The sequence below is a fragment of the Octopus bimaculoides genome, chromosome 14, assembly GCF_046866305.1.
Source record: "Octopus bimaculoides isolate indiv1 chromosome 14, ASM4686630v1, whole genome shotgun sequence".
NCBI classification, from domain to species: Eukaryota; Metazoa; Mollusca; class Cephalopoda; order Octopoda; family Octopodidae; genus Octopus; species Octopus bimaculoides.
The window spans coordinates 59,479,568-59,504,097 of record NC_142941.1 but is presented as its reverse complement, the minus strand read 5'-3'; the positions used below and the strand labels follow the sequence as shown (position 1 = coordinate 59,504,097).

The window sequence follows — 24,530 nt, the reverse complement described above, 5'->3', positions numbered from 1 at the left end:
TGCTCATCTAAGGAGCTCATTGCTTATTACTGTCTGCATACGATACCTTCAGCTTTCTTCTAAGGGACCACATCGTTGTAACACAATTTTGCACTTGTTGATGTTCCAACACACAATAACCTCAAATGCTAAACCTGAAAATATGATCTTTCTTGGCAAGATCATCTTTCACATAACAAGATCTGCCTCCCAGCTTTCCGCTCAGGGTCAGCAACAAAGTTTAAGTAGGTCTACATCTAAGACAATTATGCTGCTACACACACAAACATATTCAACTGTATGCAACTGCATTCAACTGATTGCCTTATTCTGTTTAATTCCATTATTGCTGCAAGAAGGGCTCCTGCTTCTCAAAACTAGCTAGATGCATACCTCCTCTACTTAAATCTCTTATCTACCACCTCTTGTCATCCATACTGTGTTATATATATATATATATATCCAAACCCCACACAAATTACTTCCCAATCCTTCAATACCAAAATTCCAAATGCTCGAAATCCCTTTCTATACGTATTTTCCTTGCAGATATTAAAATACAGATGTTTAAACTGAGCATCATTCATATCAATCTCACCAACCAATTTCAGTTTGAAAATCATGGAAGCCTAAACCAAACTACAATATTTGACAGCAACATAGGTGTACATGAATAGCAGTGATGAAGTGAATACACACAAATGGCTTGTATATTGGCCAGGCCAGCCTGAGTTATGGATACATGATGAAATATGATTTTGTCATACAACTATGAAATAAAGGGGAACACATTGTGGGATAAGCAAACAATACAAAAATAGATATATTTTGTTGATACATAATAATAATTGACATGAGTAGAGAGGGTTTATTAATTTGAATGCCACTGAAGCAAGAATGGATAACTTTCCCGATAGCTAACCATGCTATGGGATTACTCTACTTTTGTTAGAGCAAGTTAACTAAGGCCTTTTGATTTATGTGCATTGCTCAGGTTGTGGTAAAAAATTACAACAGATTAATTGTACAGGTAAAATTTAAGCTCTTACCTTACTGTTTGGAGTCAGCAATGTAATTGTACAGTAAGGGAGTGCTGAACATATCTAATTCAATAAAATATCAGCTAACTGAGGGATCAGCAGTTTGTATCCAAAGAGTAACAGTGAGGTGTCCATGATCTAAACAATTTTCAGTTGATTGTGCAGAAGAAACCCAACAAGTTTCAACTGGTAGAAAGGCAATATCCAGCAACATCACCTGGTCGCCTCACTGCATTGCTGATAAAACCCCAATCATCTTGGATGCCATGCTATTGGTCCAGAAAGTAATCAGGGACAAGAGATTGGGGCTAACCATCCAGTGCAGGCCTTATTCACCATCATTTAAGCACAGTGTAAGTCAAGACTCAAACAACTTCAAACCACACACACAGCAAACCTTTCACTGTAAGAAGCAGGGTATTGCAAGAATCTGCAACAATGAAGTGCAGCCACTTCTGTAGTTTCATTGCTTAGAAGGTGTAATTATAGGCAACAACAATCACAAATCTGATTGCCTGTGTAGATGCATCCCCCATTGTTGTGATGTATAGTAGTAAAGTTTTGGTCATTTTCAGAAACAAAGAACAACATCAGCCTATAATGCAGATGTGTTAAGAAGCCAAGACAGAAAAGAACTCATTTGCTAAAGCTTAGAAGTGGTAGTAATATTACAGCTGCGATAGATGTTAGTGTTATTATTTTGATGTTATTGTTATTTGAATTACTTTTGGATTAATAATTGTTTCTTAGATTAGAGAAATGATTGCTTAAACTGTTCTTGTAACATTTATCAATATAGGAGCACAGCCTTATATTGATTCATAACTGAAACTGTTCATAGACCAAGTGTATATGGAGAAAAGATATCATGGGTTTCCATTAATGATAGGTGTATATAATTTGGAAAAACTTTTGTTTGTTCTTGTTCCTCACTACATGTATATGTACATATATATATTTCAAACTAGGAGATATGAAATACTATAGTACTTAGCAACTACTTGCATGTTAAAAAGTTTAAACATACCATCTAATGGAATAGTTTTATCTAAGATAATGTTATACAAAGATACAACAATGGCAACTCAAAGGAGCTGCACAGAGCCACTTAACTTGCAAACAATAACCTATTTAATAAACTTCACTACACACACACCAACCAAAAGAGGAAATTTCAAATTGGAAGCAAAATAAGAACCAAAAGGCCTTTGAATAAATCTAAGATTAAAGTATTAGCATAAAAGAAAACAGGGCTCCATCATCATCCAGGAAATGACCATGCTCGATATGCAGAAAAGAAGTGGGCAGGAATTCCAAATGATGTACTCAAAGTAAACTATGGATGCACAAGAAGTGTAGTGGGATCACAAGCAGTATAGGCAGGCTGACAGGAAAGATAAACTTCATATGTAACAGATATAATTAACAGTAAGAGTATACGTGAAATAAATTCCTTCAAATGCTCAAAAGGTTCCCTCTAAGTAGTTGATAGCTTTTTCTACTTAGGTGATCTAATTAGCAGTGGAGAAGAGTATTCTGAAAGCACAGCTGCCAGAGTAATAACAGTATGCAAAAAATTTGAGGAACTATTGACACTGCTAACAAAGGAATTCTCTCTCAGAGTGAAAGACAGATTGCATGATGCTTTTGTATGACATGCAATGTTGTATAGTAGCAAGACATGGGTATTAGATGCACAGAATATGCAAAGGCTGGAAAGAAATGAGGTGAGCATGCTCTGTTGGATGTGTCATATTAGTGTGCATAGACAGAGCACAAATGGGCTGAGAGAAAAAAAAAAAGATACAAGAGGAATCATAAGTAGCATGCAAAAGAGATGACCGAGTTGGTATAGACATGTGAGGCACCTTAAACACGACTGTTGGGTAAAGCCTGACAATCTAAGTAGAAGGAACCTACAGGAGAGGAAAACCAAGGAAGACACAGGAAGAAATTAGGGAAAATGCAAAGTGTATTGGTTATTTAGTGGGCTACAAATGGCAGATAGCCCAGATTACACTTTGTAGTATGCAACAAACATTAACTATCTCATTTCTTTTTCAAATGTATCAACAGCATCAACATGGCAAATTCCAATTTGACACAAAAAATAAAAAGGCACACTGTGCATGTGGCTCTAGCAATTCAGAGATCACCAGCTTCTTGAATGTAGTGTTCAAGAAAAAACTAGAAGTCTCAAAGTAAGGGACTTGGCATCAATGGCTAAGATCTATTATAAAAATGAGAGCACCAGCAGACCAATGTGAATTATTACCAAGAAGCTTAAAAGATATGTAGTGCAAAACACTAACCACTTGTCTATCCCTAGTTTCCACATTAACCACCAGATAAGGGATCAGGGGACCCTGTCAAAAGCTCTCTCCATGTCAACGAAAGCCAAGTACAGAGGTTTATCTTTGGCTAGGAATTTCTCCTACAGCTGTCTTACCAAAAACAGCATCAGTGGTGCTTCTCCTTGGCACAAACCCAAACTGCATCTCATCTAAACTAACTCTCTCCCTAATTAGTTGGGCTATGACCCTCTCCATGACTTTCATCACCTGATCCAACAATTTGTTACCTCTGTAATTATTCCTATCTAAGGTATCACCTTTACCTTTGTAGCAGTTGACTATGGTGCTGCTACCCCAGTCATTGGGTATGATTCCCTCATGAACCACCTGATTTACAATACGGGTGACTAGACCATAACCAACACCACCAGATATTTTAAGCATCTCAGCAGTGATTCCTGATGAGCTGGGGGCTTTCCCTGTCTTCACATCCTTAATTGCTTTATCTACCAAGGTACTGTCAATTTGAATAGCTGGTTGACATTTGGCAGACTCCCTTTCTCTCATTCATTCTCTTCATTTAGCAACCTTTCATAGTGATGTCTCCAAGTCTCTCTCTCCTTGCAGCCTCATTAAATGCAAGTGAGCCATCATCCATGCGGACACATTTCTCTCCTGTGACATCACTATTCTCTCTCACACACTGTCTTGCAATACAAAACACTTCAAGTCTCTGGTCCTCACAATGCAGAACATTGGCAGATTTTTTTCTTATCTGCTTCCCCTCTGGCTAAGTAAACCTGTCTCCTAGCTTCCCTTCTGGCAATCTGATAGTTCCCTGCTAACACCGCTCTTCCAGTCCTTCCATGCCTGTTTCTTTTCCCTAATGGCCCTGTCAACTACATCGTTCCACCACCACGTTACCCAGTGAGAGAAATAAACAAAAATTATTCACGCTTGTGTGTATATTTGAAATAAAAACAGATGTCACACCTAAAAGCACTAATCATTCACACGAACAAATACACTTGAAACACGCCTAAATATGTTACTGTATGCTTATATACCCGTGTATTATTGACATAAATATCAATAGAACAGGTAGAATAGAAAATAAAATAACTGGATGAGAATACTAGATGAAATTTAGAAATTGTTTAGTTGATGAAATAATGAGAAGGCTGCTAGAGATACAAATAATCTATAGATTAAGACTATAGGGAGAACAGGTGGTAGATTAAATAGATACTTGAGATTAAAATGGAAGAAAAGCCAATAGTAACAAACTAACAAGCTTTCAGAAATAAAAAGGCTTGTAGCAACAGCTGGATTTCTTTCTAATTGAACATGGTAGAACCATTTAAATAATGCAAATTTCTAGTTCGTTAAATATGTATATAGACGATGGGGGGTGGGTAATAAAAGGTACTGAACAATCCAATAATTTTTTAATCCCTTTTAAAAAAATACCATTAACCAAATTAACTTCCCAGAAACAAAAAAAAATGCTGTACTGACTTTAACTATAGAAGATTATTATTAAAATTTATTGATACTCAAAATGCTTAAAACTAATGAGCTGAATAAATAACTAAGAGGGCAGTAAGAAAAAAAAAACATGATATTTCATATAGCTTGAAAATACTGAATTTTCATCATTCTTTCTACTATAGATGCAAGGCCTGAAAAATTTCAAGGAAGACACTAGTCGATTACATTGACCCCAGCGCTCCACTTGGTATTTATTTTATCCACCCTGATAGGATGAATGGCAAAAATCAACCTCGACAGAATTTGAATTGACTGTAAAGTCAGAAGAAATGCCACTGAGCAGTTTGTTTGATGCAGAAATTATTTTGCCAGCTCAACAGCTTCACCATTCCTGTAATACCATAAAACTTATATTTTACCACAGACAACTGTACGGTCACATGAATTCAATAATTGAATGAAGCCAGGCCAGCTCCTGTCAAACCATCCAACCCATGCCAGCATGGAAAACAGACATTAAATGATGAATGAATGATTGCTTAGAGGAAAATTTCAATAAACTACAAATTCATGTACAGGATTCAGTACATGTCACATCATCTTATCCCACTTCATACCAGTGGCTCCTTTAAGATATTTCTTTGCTCCTTTTAATTATATAACATGAACCACATGCATACACATTCATTTGCTTGGAAGAAGTCACCATTGCCATTTATTACACATACCACATACTTTATCATAGTTGCTATTCAATTTCATTGCTTCCCTGATAGGCACAGACATGGCTTTGTGATGAAGAACTTTGCTTCCCAACTACATAGTTTCAGGTTCAGTCCCACTGCATGACATTTTGGGCTATCTTTTACTATAGACCCAGAGCAATCAAAGTTGTGCAAGTAGATTTGATAGATGCTGTAGGAAGCCTGTTGTGTGTGTGTGTGTGTGTGTGTGTGTGTGTGTGTGTGTGTGTGTGTGTGTGTGTGTGTGTGTGTGTGCATGCATGAGCACGTATTTATCCCGACATCATAACTGAGAGTAACTGTCACAAGTGGTGCTGCTCCAATCTTCCATAGAAACATGTCCAGCCATGGGGAAGAAAAATACAGAGGAGATTTGGCAACAGTAAAGGCATCTGGCTATAGAAAATCTGCCTCAATGAAATTTGTCCAACCCAAGCAAGCATGTGAAAGTGGGTGTTAAAATGATAATGATGATGTCTACAGGTATGAAAGTCTTGCAACTTCTCTAATCGTACCTGCAAAACCAGTTCTCTGTCAGTTCTGAAATGCCGTTATTATTTATTTATTTACATATTCATATATTTTTTATTTCTGCCACTGGAAAAAAATAACTTCCAAAACAACATTTGTTTTAATACTATTTTAAGACCAAAACTCCTGTCAAACAATATTCACAAGAAACAAAAACATGTGAGTATGTGTACCTAAAAATTGAGCATATATTTTTCACATGAACATTTGAGCAATAACTGCTGGTCAAATACATGTACACCATACGAAAAAGTTGTCTAAATTACTTTTATAATTCTCAACATGTATTTTGATAGAACAGATGATTCAAATTTTGTTTCTTTTTTTTTTTTTTTAATTAAAATCTCAAATTTATAAAACAGATGCTTGCATAAAACCAAAAGTAGAGAAACAAGAAGTCAAATCAAGCAAAGAAGATTTTGATTCATGAAACTTGAATACCAGTTTATATGAAAAGAAGTAACTCAATTTTTCATAGATAAATGTATTTCAAAATATAGTACATGGAAAGTACTGGGAGGCTTAAGAGCTTATTAAGTAATTATATTCTAGCTTATTAAGGAATATATATTCTACTTTACTGATATGGTCAACTGGTCTAGTTAGTATTTGCAAAGTCTTGATAGTCTGACATTAATTGCAGCTAAACAAAGATTGGTGAAGGAAATTCATAGATATTATTGCCAAGGTTGTGATACAAGCAACTTCAAAGACAGGTATCAGTGATACATCAATGCTAAGAGTATTTCTGAAAGTTGAATCAGGAGGAAAGTTAACACTAATTAACTTAGCAGGGTTTCTAAGACTTGTGGAGGGAAAGGGAAGAGAAACCACATCTAATCAGGTACTGTCCAACAAACAAGCTTCTCCACAGGTTGGATTGACCAGGAGCATTGGTAGGTGAAACTTGCCTAAGCTGCCATGTGGTCGCATCAAAGCTGGAACCACATAATTGCAAAGCAAGTTTCTTAATAACACAGCCATGCCTGAGCCTGCATTACCAGAAGGCTACAAATTTTGTAGGTGGATACATAAACCCTAGGAAGGCAAAGTCAACCTCTGTAGGAGTTGTACTTGGAAGCAAGACATCACAGAGCATTTAGTCTATTGTTTGAATATTTGTCACTCACCACCCTTATCAGTGCAAACTGTATTAATTCACTCAATATAAATCGAAGTGGGGGGGAGTCTATAAAATAGAAAAACAAAACAAATATTTCAACACTAAAAGCAGGAGATATTTTACTCAAACTAGAAAATCCTCTCATATTTCTTTTAAAATAAACTTTCAACACCTGTAAACAATCTATACTCTTCTTTTTTAAAACTCCATATGGTGTTGTGTCAACGAAATGTCAAAGAGACTAAGCCAATGCACACAAACTGATTGCTCTAACCATTTGCATGTACAGGTTGGAGGTAGATTTTTATTTCTTTCTAAATATTTAACTTATTGAAAGAAATGGGATTGTACACGTTGTTTGACAAAAATAATCAATAAAGACACTATCACTCAATGTTCGGAAAACATTTACATTAAATATTTACTTTTGTTCAGCAGCAACAACAAAAAAAAAAATGTTAATTACTATGCACCACCAGGTGTCATAGTTTATAGTTAGATTAGTCAAAACCCTCTCTTGATGTTTTAATGCATTTCTGATCAAGATATTATTTACATCACTACCATTTTACATTACCTCTATTAATGATAATGGGTGGAGGCTAGCAAAGTAGCAGTGAAAGGGGCATGTAGAAGACTAGCAGCTTTTTCTAATTAAAGATTCATCATCAACTAATGCTACGGAAATGCATGGAGCACTGATGCTAAATACATGTATCATTTATATAACAATCATAAAAATTTTAAACAATACAACATGGATTAAGAATAATTATGTAGGTTCCATTGGAGCAGCATTTCAGCATGGAAATATATTCCAAATGGAATGTAAATTGCTCCGGCAAACTTGCTTGAGGCACAGTCTTTATGACCAAGTTAACTGTAGAAGTTACAAATCTCAAATTAATTGAAGCTACTCTACTGCATAAACTCAAAATGCAACAATGAACTTTTACTAGGACAACAACAACAATATGCTTAATAAATATATATAAGAATCGTGTGTGTGTGTGTGAGAGAGAGAGAGAGAGAGAATCAGGCACTATGGTTCTATTACAGGGCCTTCAGCAACTTGGAATGAGGATTGAACATACTAGTTTCATCTTTATAATCCACACTATGTCAGTATTCAAGCTTTTAATGCTTGGGAATTAGCCTTGTTTTATTATTTTATTATGTAAATGATATTGAGCCACTCATCACAAACTGGTTTACATTTTTAACAAGTAGTCCTATGCAACTTGCTTTCAGATGTTTGATAAATAAAGGTAACTAATCCCTGATGAGTCTTAAAATATAAAAAAAAACATCCAACAATCTTTGCCCTAAGCTGCCAAAAGTACTGTAGTTTAATCATAAGGCCTAGCTTCATAGAATGTCTTTAAAATTATGACTGTATATGTATTCATATATATCAATCACAATAAATCAATATTTTTAAGTAGTTTACAATTAGATAATTAGATAAAAAGTAACAGCTAGCAAAGTCCTACTCACAAAGTAGCCATAATTTGTATCCAATAAAATGATATTGTGCTATACATATTTGAATCAGTGTGCTTTGGTGCAGATGGGTCCAGCATGGAAGTTTAATTTAATGCTGTAAGTAGCAAGCAAGGACAATGTATTACTAGCAAGTGATTTGTCAACTTAGAGTGATGCATACTCACCAACACATTACATTTACTGACCAACAAAGGTGCTGCTTTTTATTATTTTCTGCCTCTTCTAACCATGACTACAATCACTTCTCCTCTTGAAGGTGGCAAGCTACATATCTCCTACCTCGGTCTACTGAATGCACTTGTCCCATTCAAACTCTGTACTAAACATTTTGCAGAGTCAATTCTCAAAACTAGAACTCTCCTTGCTCGTGTTATTTTGCTAGTGGTATATCGCCAACATACTAGAAGCAGAAGTCTGAAAATTTCCATAAGATGCTCTTTTCAGGACACTTGAAGTGGATGCATTCTTCTTTGAGATAGAGAAAAGTCCAGAGTCTTCCCAATAGAACAGACAGATGTGAAAAGTAAACTCCTCATATAAAATATAAATAGTGGATTTTAAATGAATGTCTTGGAACTGGTAAACTAATTCTGGTGACCACACATTTTACTTGAACAGGAGTTCCACCCATGTATGTGCACTGAATGAGGCAATACTTTAGGAGTTCCAGTAGTATCTTATTTAAACCCTGTGAGAATATCTTCTACATATCTAACAATCAGACATAGTTGGGTGTGATATAAAGGAAATTAGGCTGATATTTCTAAAGATCCATGCCGAGTCATATTGAATAACTTATTCCTAGATACACTATCTGAAAAAAGACTGGATGGTCACGGCTGGAATTCTTTTAATTAGAGCTGTCTGGGATTAAAGAAACAACAAAAGTTTCTCAAGCCATTATTTTTATTGACAAGTGGCTCCAACAGTACTTTTAGCTCAGTCCTATTTATACACCTTGTCACTACATCAAACAGTCACTGTACCAAATCTTTAAGAAAGACTTTCACTCTAATCAACTATTCGATTACTTTCATTCTATTGAGCCATAAGAGAAACCACATAAACAGTTTCTATAGTATTTGCTCTACAGAATCATAGTTTCCAAAGTTCTATTTTGAACCAACAATTCATTAGAATTTCATTCTTTCTCTTTTGTTTATCTTTAACTGTAATCATCAACGTTGGATAGATCTTTAACACTGTCTCATTACTTGTTGCATTCCAGCATCCCAAAATCAAACCTTACTACTTACTTTCTCATGGGCTTCTTGGCATTTCACTTATCATCCTTATCTTTTATATATACTTTTATATATAGGTGTAGGAGTGGCTGTGTGGTAAGTAGCTTGCTTACGAACCACATGGTTCCGGGTTCAGTCCCACTGCATGGCACCTTGGGCAAGTGTCTTCTACTGTAGCCTCGGGCCAACCAAAGCCTTGTGAGTGGAGTTGGTAGACGGAAACTGAAAGAAGCTAGTCATATATGTGTGTGTGTTTCCCCAACATCGCTTGACAACCAATGCTGGTGTGTTTATGTCCCCGTAACTTAGCAGTTCAGCAAAAGAGACCGATGGAATAAGTACTAGGCTTACAAAGAATAAGTCCTGGGGGTCGATTTGCTTGGCTAAAGGCAGTGCTCCAGCATGGCCACAGTCAAATGACTGAAACAAGTAAAAGAGTACCTAAATCTCATCTTTCACCTAATGATAGCTAAAGTAGTTTACCACAAATTACTCAAACTTTTGGGAAAATAATTTTTGTTTCAATGATCTGGAGTGCAGTTTTATAAGAAAAAAAATAAGATATCTGATGACATTGATAGTACTATTTGAGTTATTATTTTTTTTGACTCTAATAAAGTTGAACCTGAAAAGATTTGAACTCAGAATAGTAGAGTAACAAACTTTCATGAAAGCTGTAAAGTATGTAAAGTACTATGAACTGTATCATAACAATGCATATATATATAAGAATAAAAAAATTATTAATCAAAAGAAGATAATGCTTATGTAAATTGTGCTTATGACAAAAATACATATTTAAAAACAAAAATTAGAAAAGTAAAATATGGGTATAAACCAAGTGTTTGTCTTTAAAACCTCAAAAAATAATTTACACAATTTAATTGTTAACTCTCAGTAAAACTCATTTATTTAAAAATAATTAAATTGGATAAGTGAATGAAAGTGCGTTGATAAATAATTTGAAGGTAGTGAGTTCCAATCTGACTTCTGAAGTTCATAATCTTTAAGACAACGAATATTAGTTACTAATAAAATAACCTATTGCACTATAAAGATCTCACTGAAATAATCAAGTATTGTTTCTGATTTGTGTCAATATTCATAAGTAGTTCACTCAAGAGCTTAAAAATCTAGCACAGTAGCTGCAGACCACTACTACAAAGCAAGCCTGTATGCATTCGTGTTTAACTGAAAGAAAATAGTCTACGTCTCCACTTCATGGTTGTCTGCTTAGTTTACTGTAGCAAAAGTAAAAATGAAATTTTAAAAAATATCTGTGTTTTTAAATGTAGGACGACTCCACTCAAGCATGAATAAATAATGTACGTGATTCTTACTTTAACTTATATTTTTAATATATGTACAATTATATTTTAAAATCTGTTTTTTTTTTTTTTAACTATTTTAAGCTCATTATTCCATATTAGTATAGATTTGATCATTCTATAAATTCAAGTTCCAGAACGTGATTTACTGGAAAAGCCTTTTGTATATTTTCTCCAGGTGGTTGGCTGTCTCTCTAAACAGTAAAGTTACACTTTTTCTTAACTAATGGTTGCTCAAGTAATTGCTTAAGCAAACCTATGATCAAAAATATTCTAGCCATTACTACCCAAAGTTTTTTTTGTCTTTTCAGGCAGTATGCAATTCAGGACTACATTAATTTATTTGAAACTACACAATCTAATATGATCTTTTTCCTCACAATTTAGGAAATCTTTTGGGGACAATTAGCAGAAGGAACATACAATATAATATCCATAAAGTTTAAACACAAACAATCATAGCCACTGGTTGGTTCACTAGATCAGTGCAAACTTGATCACTCCTTGAATAACAAGTCTTTCAGTCAAAGACTGATAACATGTCAACAGCAAAATTTGAATACTTTATATTCCCATTAATTATATTTTCATTTCCCCAGGAAAATGTCATGCAACTCAAGACTGATACTAATTTACACATATTGGTGAACATATGTTCTTTATGTGCATTTACACCAGGTTAAAAGTATATATAAGCATGCACGTAAACATGTATAGACACACGTTTATATTTGCCAATGTAACTATGTAATTATAATAATTATTCTACTTCTACTGAAATAATTATTGCATTGTGTATATCATGTCATAAGAATTTAATGGATATGTATTGTTACTTTTCTATTTTTATAGTTATTATTGTTTCTGCAAATTGACTCAGTCTTCTCTTCATTGTAAACAATATCAAACAGAAACTGATCTGAGTAAACACCCAGTTATGTGTAACTATGGTATGTAGAATATATATCATCATCATTTTTGTGCTTGTTCTTTCATACTCATAAGGGTTGGGTGGAAGTTTTTGATATAGTGAAGCTTATAAAATTTACATTTTTTTTTTTTAAATTTTATTTTGCTGATCACGTTTTCAGACAAGTTTCAGCAAGAAATATACACTAAATAGCAACAAATATTCAACCAATGAGAAAGCTTGTATGTAGTTGCTCAACCTGCTAGAATAGACAAATCACTAAAATCACACGCAACTAGTTTAAAATAAAAAAGTTATTTAAAGACAAGAAAGGCATGTTGGAAAATGTAGTTGGAGATAACTGTGTTTGAAAAGAGTTACAAATGGAATGTTCTTGATCATAGGTCTGCTGAATCAGAGATGATTTAAGCTAATTAACAGATATGTGTAACCATAAAAAAAATAAAATAAGAACAGTAAAAGATAAATAATGACTCATAAGTACAGGGAGAAATGAAAGGGGGAGTTGTGATGATTACTCTTTTTCCAAGAGCATAAATAACTAAAATGGAAAAGATTCCAATTGAGAAGTAAAATCAGAGTAAAATTAATAAATTTAGACATAACAGAAATTTTTTTAATATATTTTCTAATTACATTATAATGAATTACGTTAGACATTGTGTCTAATACCTGTAAAAGTCCCTTCTCAAATTGCTGAACCAAATGGGGAGTGTTTGATTTCTCAATATGCTAGAAATAGCAGCTAAATTTCCTTCAAATTACATCCAACCATGCAACATTTTAAGCTAAACTATAATCATACAGCTTCATCCAGTTATTGTTAATCCTAGGAAAGATAGAGACAACTGGACATTTCTTAACTCACTAGGATAATCCAACAGCAATTTAATAGTTTTCATCTTGGTAGTTGAGTAGAAACAACCATGAGATTGACGGTTGTGCAAGGTTTTATAACAGGAAAGGAATGTTATAAGAGCAACTGGAACAAAAACAGTGCAGGCCCATAGAGATTGAAACTTTATATCTACTACATTTGATAGTCACATAAGTTCAAGTCCCACCAGTGGACCTGTTGCTCTTTATATATCAAACAGTTATAATATCTAATAACATTTACATTAAAATTTCAAGACGAGGTAAACCTGGTCCAAAAGCACCACAGAGACTTTTCAATGTAAAATCAATTTTGCTTAAATGTTGTAAAGAAGGAAGAGATTTGGGAGCTAAATTTAGCAGGTTAAATGGCTAAACAGAATCCTTCTTGCAGGATTTTACATAGTCACTCAAATTCATCAAACAACCAGGATTAAGTACCAGATCAGATGGGTAATGTTAGCAGTTTTAGACCAGCATCCCATGAAGAGTAGTATTAATCTCTAACCTGCTTCTCAACATAGAAACGAAGATAAGCAGTGGCCATTTAGTACACAGACAAGGTGGTATCAAAAAGTCCCAGGACTAGTTATGTTTAATAAAAAATAACTTATTTTACCTAAGTCTTATCATCTCCTTCAAGATAGTCACCTTGCACAGCAGTACACCAGTCCCAGCATTCCTGCCACTTTTGGAATTTGGCCTGAAATTTGTTTTCTGTAAGTGAGTTGAGGACCTTCTGCACTGGATTTCAACAACAGTGTTAGAACAGCAACTTTGGACTGCATTTTCATTTGAGGAAAAAACATGGAAGTCTGCAGGTGCTAAATCTTGGTGAACAGGGCAGGTACAGAAGCGATACCATGTTGTTTTTGGCAAGAAACTCACGGGGGAGGAGAGCTCAGTGACAGAGTGCATTGTCGTCATGAAGAATCCAGTTCTTCGTGTTCCACAGATCCGGTTGGTTTCACTGAATGTCCTCCCTCAAACACTTCAAAACATCACAGTAGAACTCTTGATTGAAGGTCTGGCCCTACAGGATGAATTCTCAATGCACAATACCACATTTCTGGGGATGATGCTTATGGCAGATCTTTCAAGGATGTTCTACTTTTGAAGTGCCTTTGCCACTTGAGAAACATTGCATACAACCCATTGCCTTGTTGCCGTAAGCTTGCCGAAGCATGCTCAATGTCTCTGTAGCAGACTTCCGAAGTTTAATGCAAAATTTAACATTAGCTCTTTGTTCCTGTCCATGACAAAATTACAGACTACAGTATGTGATTGCAAAAACACAAATTTCACAACTAGCGAAGTAAACACAGCGATATCACTGCTAGCTCTCACTGCAGACGCAACCAAGTGCTGTCATCTGTTGGCACACTACAGAACTAGGCTGGGAACTTTTTTTGATAGCACCTCATAAATTTACAAGGTACTCAACAAATTTTAATCTGGGTCTAAAAGAATGGGTGTATAATCCTCAGTGAAAATGATATATAGATAAAAACATTTCACAGAAGTAAAGCTAAGTCCTTCTGCAGGCTTATTGCTCTTTCGATCTTAAACAGTGAAACAGTTACAGACAAACCTTGTTCCTAGCATTTTATTCTTGAAATTATACTCTGCAATAGTTACTGTCAATTTTATTAGCTGGCATAAAATTAATTCCTCCCACTCACAAAAACAATAAAAGTAAAAAGTATCCAATATGAAAGTATATGCAATGAGATATATTACTGGTATTAAATGACAATCAAGAGTGCAGGAAAAAAATAAGCATGCGACAGTGTTAAAACGTAGACAAGTAAATGAAGAGAAGTTAAATGTTGAAGTGTCAATGAACCGGTGACACTCCAACAGAATAAAGCAAGCAACACATAATACGAGACAGGTTTCCTGTTTCAATGACTGAAACCTATAATGCGATTAATAGTTGTAAAGGTATAATATACTCACCAAAGTCAGTGCCGTGGCATGTGAGTCAATTTCAGCAGTCAGAGGAGGCTTGTCGCCTACCTGGAAGTCAAAGTAGACAACCTTGTGGGAGAATGTGGAGAACTCATTACTAAAGCAGAATTTATACACGCCAGTCTGGTCAGCTGTCCACGTGAAGGTATCATACTGTTTCTTAGTGTCTTTGTATAATATCTGACCACTTGGTGCTGAAAGTTCCATATCAACGTCATAACTACCACCAGTTATTACCTGCAACAGAAACAAAACACTGTGTATTTTCTGATTATAAATAATAAACACCCAGTTTTAAAGCCATTATTGCCAATAATTAGTCTGGAGAAGCAAGAAAGTGGCCCTGATTTTTCCAAGCTCTTTGAAACTGCAGTATATGGATAGTTGGATGTGATTATTACAGTTAATATTCACATTAATACTCTTGATGTATATTAAGAAAATTATGGAAAGAGGCAACAGAACCAAGCAGTGTTTATAATGCAGCAATTTGGTTAGAAGACAACATAGAATAGTCAATGCTTGTATCAAATGGTTTTAAGATGGAAGTGGTATATTGTTAGCAAGACCTAGATAGTAGTGGAAAAGATATAGTGATGAACATAATTCATGAATGGGCAAGAAAAGATACTGTTATTGATGGTTTACACAAGAAAAGATTGGATATGGCTAGCCACCAGATTGAGAGAAATGGTCAGAATTTCATATCATATCATTTGCCGGATTCTCAAACTTTCACTTTAAAAATTAGAATGAATGAAACCTATTGATTATTTTTAAGGTAGTTCTGGGGTGAGACAATAATAGCTGTGAACTAGTGCATCCTTCTCATACTTTTACCCCTCGTTACCGTGGATAAAGCTGGCTCCTGAAAGTTTGTAGTTTTGCAAACTGTATAGCAGCTTAGTCCCATAATGGTTCATGTGATGCTGATCGTCTCCAAGCAAAATATGAGGGACTTTCTAACACAGATCAACACAAAGGCTGGTGATTACTTGATATGAAAAATAAAAAGAAGTGTTAGAACATGATTACAGAAACCTTAAGCACTTCATAAGGTTCCTCTATAAAAACGATTAACTTTGACACAACAGAAGAGTATAGTTGAATAAATTAACCCCACTACTTGATTGGTATATACTTTATCAACCCTAAAGACGAAAACAAATTAGACTACAGTGGAATTTGAACTTGATGTTAAAAAAGAGATGTAACTTAATGCCAAATTGCTTAACTGCTATAAGTTAAAATGGTCATGAAACTTAAACTCTAATAATCAAAATTCTAAGTGTGTGTGTGTGTGTTACAACATGGATAAGGTTTGATAAGAAGAATACCCAGCTGTAAAAGCCTGCCTCAAATAAGTACTTGCCCAACACATGCTGACATGGAAAAATGGATATTAAATGAATAAGTGTGTGTGTGTGTGTGTGTGTGTGTGTGTGTAATTCAGCTAACTATAGACATTTAGGTCTACTTAACAGAAATTAGAAAAGAGTGCTCCTTAAAAATAAGAATGATTTCTAACATTGGCACAAACCCACAAATTTTGGGGGAGAAGTGACTGTGACTAGTCCGATTCCAGCACATGCCCGCTTTTTATTTTTGTCAACTTCAATTGAATAGAAGGCAAAGTCAACGCCTTAAGAATGTGAATTCTGATAGTGAGAAATAGGATAACATTCTCAGAAACTCCAAGATCTGTGCCGCAGACACGCTCTCTCCACACTGCCCTTTCTACCATGCTACAATGACCCCTGCTCCTCAAATGTGACTGCTCTCGTGTCACTTTCGCGCAAGAACCCTCGATTCACTCTTTTCTCCGACTCTCAACACTGTTCACCACTACTCCACATATACACCACTTCCAAGACAGACACACTAACCACTACAATCAATCCTTTCGTCCCAGAATATCGACACTTGGGGATTCCCTCCCGGCACATATCCTTCAAGTATCGATCTCACCGGTCTCGGAGGGCCAGTGAAGGTCGTAGACACCTCTTCCTCCAGACTAAACTATTTAAAAAAAAATTTTTTTTTTAAATCAATCCTGTCCCCTACCATTTTCGCCATTCCATCAGCTTGATTTTTATTATACATAAAACATACTCATACGGGATTAATAATAGATATTAAACTAAGCGTAAACAACCAGTCCAATTTAATGCATGAGTGCGTATAAAACTGTCAAATTGCATTTTGTGTCAAATGATAATCTCCATATTTACAGATAAATACTGTTTGATTTTTATTTTTGATGTTTTCCTAGGTAATATTTAAATCTGTAAAATTTAGCCATTTGTACACCCAAATGTTTAGTCACTAAACCTTATTTTTATTATTATTATTTAAATTCTTGGTTAAAATACACAACTTTCACACCTAATATGTATCATAATAACGTTGGTACGCTCCTAGTTAACGTGGCAGTATAAGCAACCCAATGGAGCCATCCATTCATTAAACCTTACATGAATTCATATAAATTATCTGTTAATATACGAAAAGATGGTCAGTAAATAACCTGAAGGGAGGAAGTACGTTCTACCAGGTTAAATTGACCTTGACCAGATACACGATGACAAAGTTTCTATGTGGTACCCCAAACTGAGAGACGAACCTTCCCCCGCATAAATAGGGGAACGGAAGTTTTGAAGCATTCAGGGTCCTGCATAAGGCACAATGGACAGGATGTCAGCTCACGACACGTGAACTGGTGTTCAAATACGTTATACCCGAGGATATTTCATACATACACATGCACACGCAGCCGTGGTTTCATAGAGAAGGTTTACTGACACCTCCCGCTTGTAATTATTTTATAATCCCCCCCCCCCCCTTTTTTTTAAAACTCAACATGCAGAGGTCCAGACTGGAATTAAAAGGATCTGCTATAATAACAGATGTGATCGCTATGGAATGGCGAACAAGCCAACCTAAAGACCTCGTCTTCGGTGTTACAGTCGTAATAACTAACACCTGTATCTGTGTTCATACCTATGTGGTGGTTATGTGAATTAGCATTTATAAAACAAGGAAATTGAGACAACTATTTGTGAGATCGAGACAAGCATTTCCTTTCTACACATACATACATCACAGATGATGATGTGTATGTGTAACATATATTTAAATTAGTCTAAGAGGTTATCGGGTTTCTCTCCAACCATTTGCTAAAAACTATCTTCCACTTGTATCTCTAACTCATGTGTGAAAACCCTTTGAGAAAAATCTACAGTAGCTTTTATCGACCTCAGTACTTGAGTGGCACTTTCATTTATAGACCTGGAGAGGATCAAAGACAAAGTTGTTCCAGACGAAAATTGAATTCAGAACAGAAAAAGATATAAATGGAGATTTTTAACATTGGCACACATTTTTAGGGGAAAGGGTGAAACCGGTTATCCACTGGTACCTATTTTACTGATATCAGAGGAATGAAAGACATAACGAATTACGATGTTATTTGAACTCAGAACGTTAAGGGATGACAGTAAATAAAACAATGGTAATAATTTAAATGTGTTTTAACTCACCTGGAACTCCAGTGTGCTTTTGAGGCCTTCTTTAATACTCTCGAAGAAACACATACGTTCGTTATCCGGTAACTCAAACGTAAGTTCCCCGGACAGTACGGTATGCACATTGAAAAGACATAGCAGTCCTGTCACAAACACGAACATTGAAGTCGACGAAGTACTCGCAAGACACTCCATTTATAACTATTTAATTATAATAACAGTAACTAGAAAAGGAAAATTTAAATATTCAACAAGCACCCACCTAAAAAAAATTAATTCCCCCCAAAAAACAAGTAGTTATAATAATTAAAAATCACAGTAACAAACAAGTGCAGGAAGTCAGTCACTACACGACAACAAACACTGGCGAGGCTTCGATTTGAAACCGGCTGGGATTATGTTATTGTCGTATCGTTCAAAGAAACAGCGATTGATAATTAAATATGTTTATATATATAATTTATACTACTCATGTGTAAATGTGTTGTATTATGTATATATATATATATATATATATACACATATGCTTGTACGTGCGTATAAATATGCTTTATGGTAATATTTATATAAACACTGTCAGAAGATGCAGACGAATATATTGTTTTTCCAAAGAAACAGACGACAGTCCAGAGAAGGAAATTGTTAGAAAAGAAAAAAAGAGAAAAGAAAAAAAATCAAGAAGGAAGAAAGACAATATGGATCAAACAAAATCCTCTCCTTTCTTTTTTCAACTCGAGGGGCGTGTGAGTGGTATCGGAGCCGGCCAGGTTTTATATGCTTAGTGATGGCAATGGCGACAGTGATGGCGGACCGAGTGACGTGGCTTTTCCGCTCGCCAGACGGCGTTTCGGTAGAATTTCGTGCTTCCGCTTTGATGCGTTTATATTTTGCCCCGTGTTTCTATATAAACGTGTATATCCGCAATGAATAAAAAAAATAAAATAAAACTTTAAAATATATGCTAAATTATTGAAGATAGAATAATATAATAGTTATTAATTGTAAGTACTTCTAATGAAAGGGGAAAGAAAAATTCGTACGCAATAAAATTCAATTTAAAAAAATATATAGTGAGTTTGTACCCATCTGAATAATCATGTGGGCGAGCCAAAACATCGATTAAATAAAAAATATATACTCTGGACGTCATTCAAAACTGAAGTTGATGGGAATGAAACAAGTAATCAACTGCATATGTATCGATGGTACACCTGTGGTTAGAAATCAATAAGTTATTGATCACCAATAAATGTAATAAAGTACTTATAAGACAGACTGACAATAGAGAATGGTAACAGTATCGAAACTTATAATATTGACTTGATCCTTTTATATGCTGTCAGAATCACAAGCATCCAGCATAGGATGCTGGTCTACAACAAGTAGTTTTCCTCCAGCATTGGATGCGGAGAAAAAGCTTGTTAGTTTACAATACTTGCAGAGATGAATTCCACCAACACCTTTCATGATACCTATTTATGGCTGAGAGTTAAATTTCTCGACCATGGACAAAGAAGCACAGTGGTAGAATAGATAACTTTCTGGTAATCTCATACTCTCACAACTGGACCATCTGTAATTCAAACCTAATATATTACTTGTAATTATTTTATCAATTCACAGAGAATGTAAACTCAAGATTTTGAAAATATCATCATCATGATGATGCTCTACATACCAACCTCTGCTACTCCATGTTATGACTCTATTTAAAGTTATTTGTCCTAAGCCTCAAGTGATAACTTAATCACTTACCCAAATCTATCCGAAATACCAGGTGTTGTGAGATTGATTATTCAACTGCTCCTCTTCTACAAACTTATAGAGAAAACTGCCTCAGCTCAAATAAACAGTACTATCTATATTTATACAATGAAAACGTGAGACCTTTTCAGCTCATATCTTAGTGTGAAAAGCACACCTCCTAGCATCAACAACAGCATCTTTTTCTTTTGTTTATTTCTTTGTTGTTTTTTGTTTTGACTTTGTTTTCAGCCAGTAGGGAAGACAATGTTCATGGCACTTTACAGGGGCTCTGAGAGTTGTTGGAAGAAGAGATCTTTAACCCCTTAGTATTCAGATTACTCTGTCAAATGTAACGCTTATTGATTCACACCATTTTGAATTAATCAAGGAGGATCATGTAGCTTTGAGATTTTGATGAAGTGATTGTTTATTTTTAAAATGACATTGTAGGATAAGCATAAGGGACCAGATTTAGCCAGTTTGAACATAAAAGAAGGTATTTGGACCTGATATGGCTGGTTTAAATGCTAAAGGGTTAAACTGGCTGAAATGCTTGTATAAGATTGGACTCTACTAAATCATGTGATAGAGTAGGTCAACTACCCAGGCAGGCCATAACAGGATTTGAATTCAGAATTCAAAGAAGCTGGAACAAACACTGCAAGAATCCAGTTTGACATTCTTACAGTTCCACTAATCCACCTTACTGGATAGGTATTTTATACATATCAAATAAAATAACCTGATTTTATGGTGCACGTTACCAATTTTTAAATTTTTTAAATTTTATCTAGTTTCAGCTCATGAGCTGTGGCCATGCTGGTGCACCACCATTTGGTGTTGCTACATAATTTTACTTCACGAATGCTTTTTTGGAATTGACATTTGGTGCATGAGAGAGTTTGATGCAGCTGCCCTCATCTGCACCACCTGCCGTGAAGTTGGTTCATCTGTTCATCTGGGACACTTGACAGGAAGAGGTTCAGTTTTATTTTGAAGACACCTACATCCACCCCATGCAGGTCTCTCAGGTCCTTCAAGAGGATATTGAAGAGCTGTGGACCTCTGAAGCCCAGGCTATTGCAGTATCTTGTCCTACATCATGATGGCAAATTTGGAGTCCTTGGCACTGTGCAGGTTTTGTGTTTGCATAAAGAGACTAGTTCAGAGTTTTGGTTCAGCATTTGGCCCATGAATATTAGAAGATGCCACGCATTGGGACTGAACCCAGAACCATGTGGTTGGTAAGCAAGCTACTTACTACACAGCCACTCCTAAAAATAATTAATGCCAAAAAGTAATCCTGATCTCCAACTTAATGTGGAGGTTGTATTAGAACACAGAAACTGTATTATTTACCTTGAAAGGACCTCTCATAAGGACTTGTAATGCATTAAAAGCACTCAACATTATAGTAAAGAAGCATCTGCTTCTGCTGGTATGGATTCCTCAGTGACAGATGTTCAGCAGCAATGTAACAGCTGAATCTCCCATCAATGACACAATAGGATCATAGTGTTTTTGCTGAAATAGCCGGCGGGTTTATTAAAAATAGGACATAAGCAGTATTAATACTTAAAAGAAATCTTCATCTCCAACCTAGCATGGAAGTTGTGTTGGAACACATTGTCTTTCTGAGCAAAACACTTGCTCTGTGATCATTTCGACATCTAATATGTGGCACTTCATGCACCTGTACAGGTTATGTTGATTTGGTGGGGAGAGTGGACACAAGAATTTGATCACAATAAACAAATCTTCTGTGGAGGTTGCCCAGCAAGAAAATGCAGAACCGTCATCTTTTTTACTCTGAGCACAAGGACTGAAATTTTTGGGGAGGGGGCCAGTCGATTAGATCAACCCTAGTACGCAACTGGTACTTAATTCATTGACCCCGAAAGGATGAAAGGCAAAGTCAACCTCGGCAGAATTTGAACTCAGAACCCAAAGACAGATGAAATACCACTAAGCATTTTGCCCCGCCATCTCTCTTTTACAACAGATAAGTCCAGAATATTTGAGTATCTACATATATATAGGAGTGGCTGTGTGGCAAGTAGCTTGCATATTAGCTACATTGTTCCAGGTTCAATCCCACTGCATTGCACTGAAAGAAGCCTGTCATATATGTGTGTATGCTTGCATGTGTTTGTCCCCCCACCATTGCTTGACAACCGATGTTGGTGTGTTTACGCCCCCATAACTTAAGCAGTTCGGCAAAAGAGACTGATAGAATAACTACTAGGCTTACAAAGAATAAGTCCTGGAGTTGATTTGTTCGACTAAAGGCAGTGCTCCAGCATGGCCACAGTCAAATGACTTTCAGTTTCTGTCTACCAAAACTTTGGCCAGCCCGAAGCTATAGTACAAGACACATGCCCAAAGTGCCATGCAGTGGGACCGAACCTGGAACCATATGGCTGATAAGCAAGCTACTTACTACACCGCCACTCCAGCACATATATATATATATATAAAAACCACATGAATTGTTGGAGACTTTCTGTTTCTGAAGAAGAGTATTGCTCAAAACATTAAACAAGCTTTCTTTCCTTCCCTGAGCATATCCTAATACTTTACATGCACCACTTTTTTTTGGGGGGGGGGGGGGGTTACTATATATAACGCTTTTATGGCATTTAACAAAATCAAGAAACCACATGTAAGTCTTTTTTTATTCGTTCAACAATTCATTTGTTGACAACAGTATTACTGACACCTATCATTGCAACTGCCTTCTGCATTATATTATCCATATGACAAACTGAAGATCATAAAATTATTTCCATATGTACTTTATACTGATATCCCAGTTTTCTGTCAGTAATGGCATGTTCTACATAGCTTCTGTACCGCAAGTGCACATTATCAAATTCAAAGCTGCCCTATTCTAATTTCCTTTCTCTTCATAATCTTTTTTGTTATGGTTTGCTTAAAATAATATATTGTGTGCTGTATGTGTTTACTAAATTATTCTTTCAATTAGTTACGTGGTCCAAATTATGCTTGCTATGCACACTAACCCAACTTGTTGTACCTTCAAGCCATTCAGCTACTTCTGGTTCTCTTAGCATCAAAGCCCTTTTCCAGGCCTACAAATGTACAGTGGTATTTTTTTTAGCTTAGAATAGGTATGGCCATCCTTTTTGAAGTAGGCTGTATAATACATAGCTCATCAGGCAGGACTGCATTACTAAAAAAAAATCCAAGGTGATTTTTCATTAGGTGTGTTACAACTTGCTGACAATATCAAACTAATGTCCTCTGAAAAAAAATAAACATGGTCACTGAGGGAGTCAGTAAGGAAATTTATTGTGTTGTTAGCATAGTGATGTATAGCCTGGTAGCTAAGAGGGAAATAACACGACAATGAAGACCCTAGCGCTACTTGGAGACTCAACCTGTTAGAAATAGCAGCTAAATCCAAATTACACCCTATCATTTTAATGTGTCCTTGAAAAAAAAAAAAAAAAGACAATCTCTATGAAGAGCATCATTGTCAACACTCATTTTCCATGCTAACATGGGTTGGATGGCTTGACAGGAACTGGCAAGGCCAGTGTCTAAAGCAAGTACCATGGTGTTTTGGCTGGATGCCTTTTACATGGCACATTGGTTTCAGGATCTCAACTCTGTAGTGGTGGGCATGTCTTCTCGAGTACAGCAATGTCTGAAAGCCAGGATATTCCTGGCCAATGTGCCTTTGATTATAGACCTACCTGATTAATCCTTTTGATACCAGCTCACCTGAGACCACCCCTCACTCTATCATATAAACTTCCTATTTTGAAGTGACATAAATTAAAGTTTCCCATCAAAATTTCGTGTTAATTTATGATCCAATCACTGGATCCATCATCCATTGTCATTTACCATCCGTCTTCTATGCTGGCATGGGTTGGACAGTTTGACAGGAACCCATAAGCCAGGGAATTACTGTAACAAGCTCTATCGGTTTTGGCATGGTATTTATGGCTGGATGCCAACTATATCACAGAGTGGATAAATGTCAAAGATATTATATTAATTGAAACAAAGACAGTAAGTTTCAACAGAAATATGGTAATGAAAAGTTTAAGCTGCAACAATTTCTAATGGACAGAATTCAATCAATTGATTGCAAATCCCTTCAGGTAGGAGGCCCTGCTCGATTTGTAAGAAACTCCATAAGATGCACCTGATATAAACTTTGGACACATAAAT

General features: G+C 35.7%; 1 protein-coding gene across 2 annotated transcripts in view; it reads right to left on the bottom strand.

The window, feature by feature from the left end:
• The window catches only part of LOC106876388 (transmembrane emp24 domain-containing protein 7), a 33,369-nt gene extending 13,958 nt beyond the window's left edge, over nucleotides 1-19,411 (bottom strand). The window contains exons 1-2 of one of the 2 annotated variants that reach the window (XM_014924905.3): nucleotides 18,597-19,411; nucleotides 15,046-15,294 (exon numbers count right to left, since the gene is read on the bottom strand). In XM_014924905.3, the coding sequence (XP_014780391.1) occupies nucleotides 15,046-15,294; nucleotides 18,597-18,776 (429 nt within the window). In that variant the 5' untranslated portion in view covers nucleotides 18,777-19,411. The remainder of the gene's footprint in view (nucleotides 1-15,045; nucleotides 15,295-18,596) is intronic. The other variant, XM_089363062.1, reaches the window with a different exon arrangement.
• Between the last annotated feature and the right edge of the window lie 5,119 nt (nucleotides 19,412-24,530).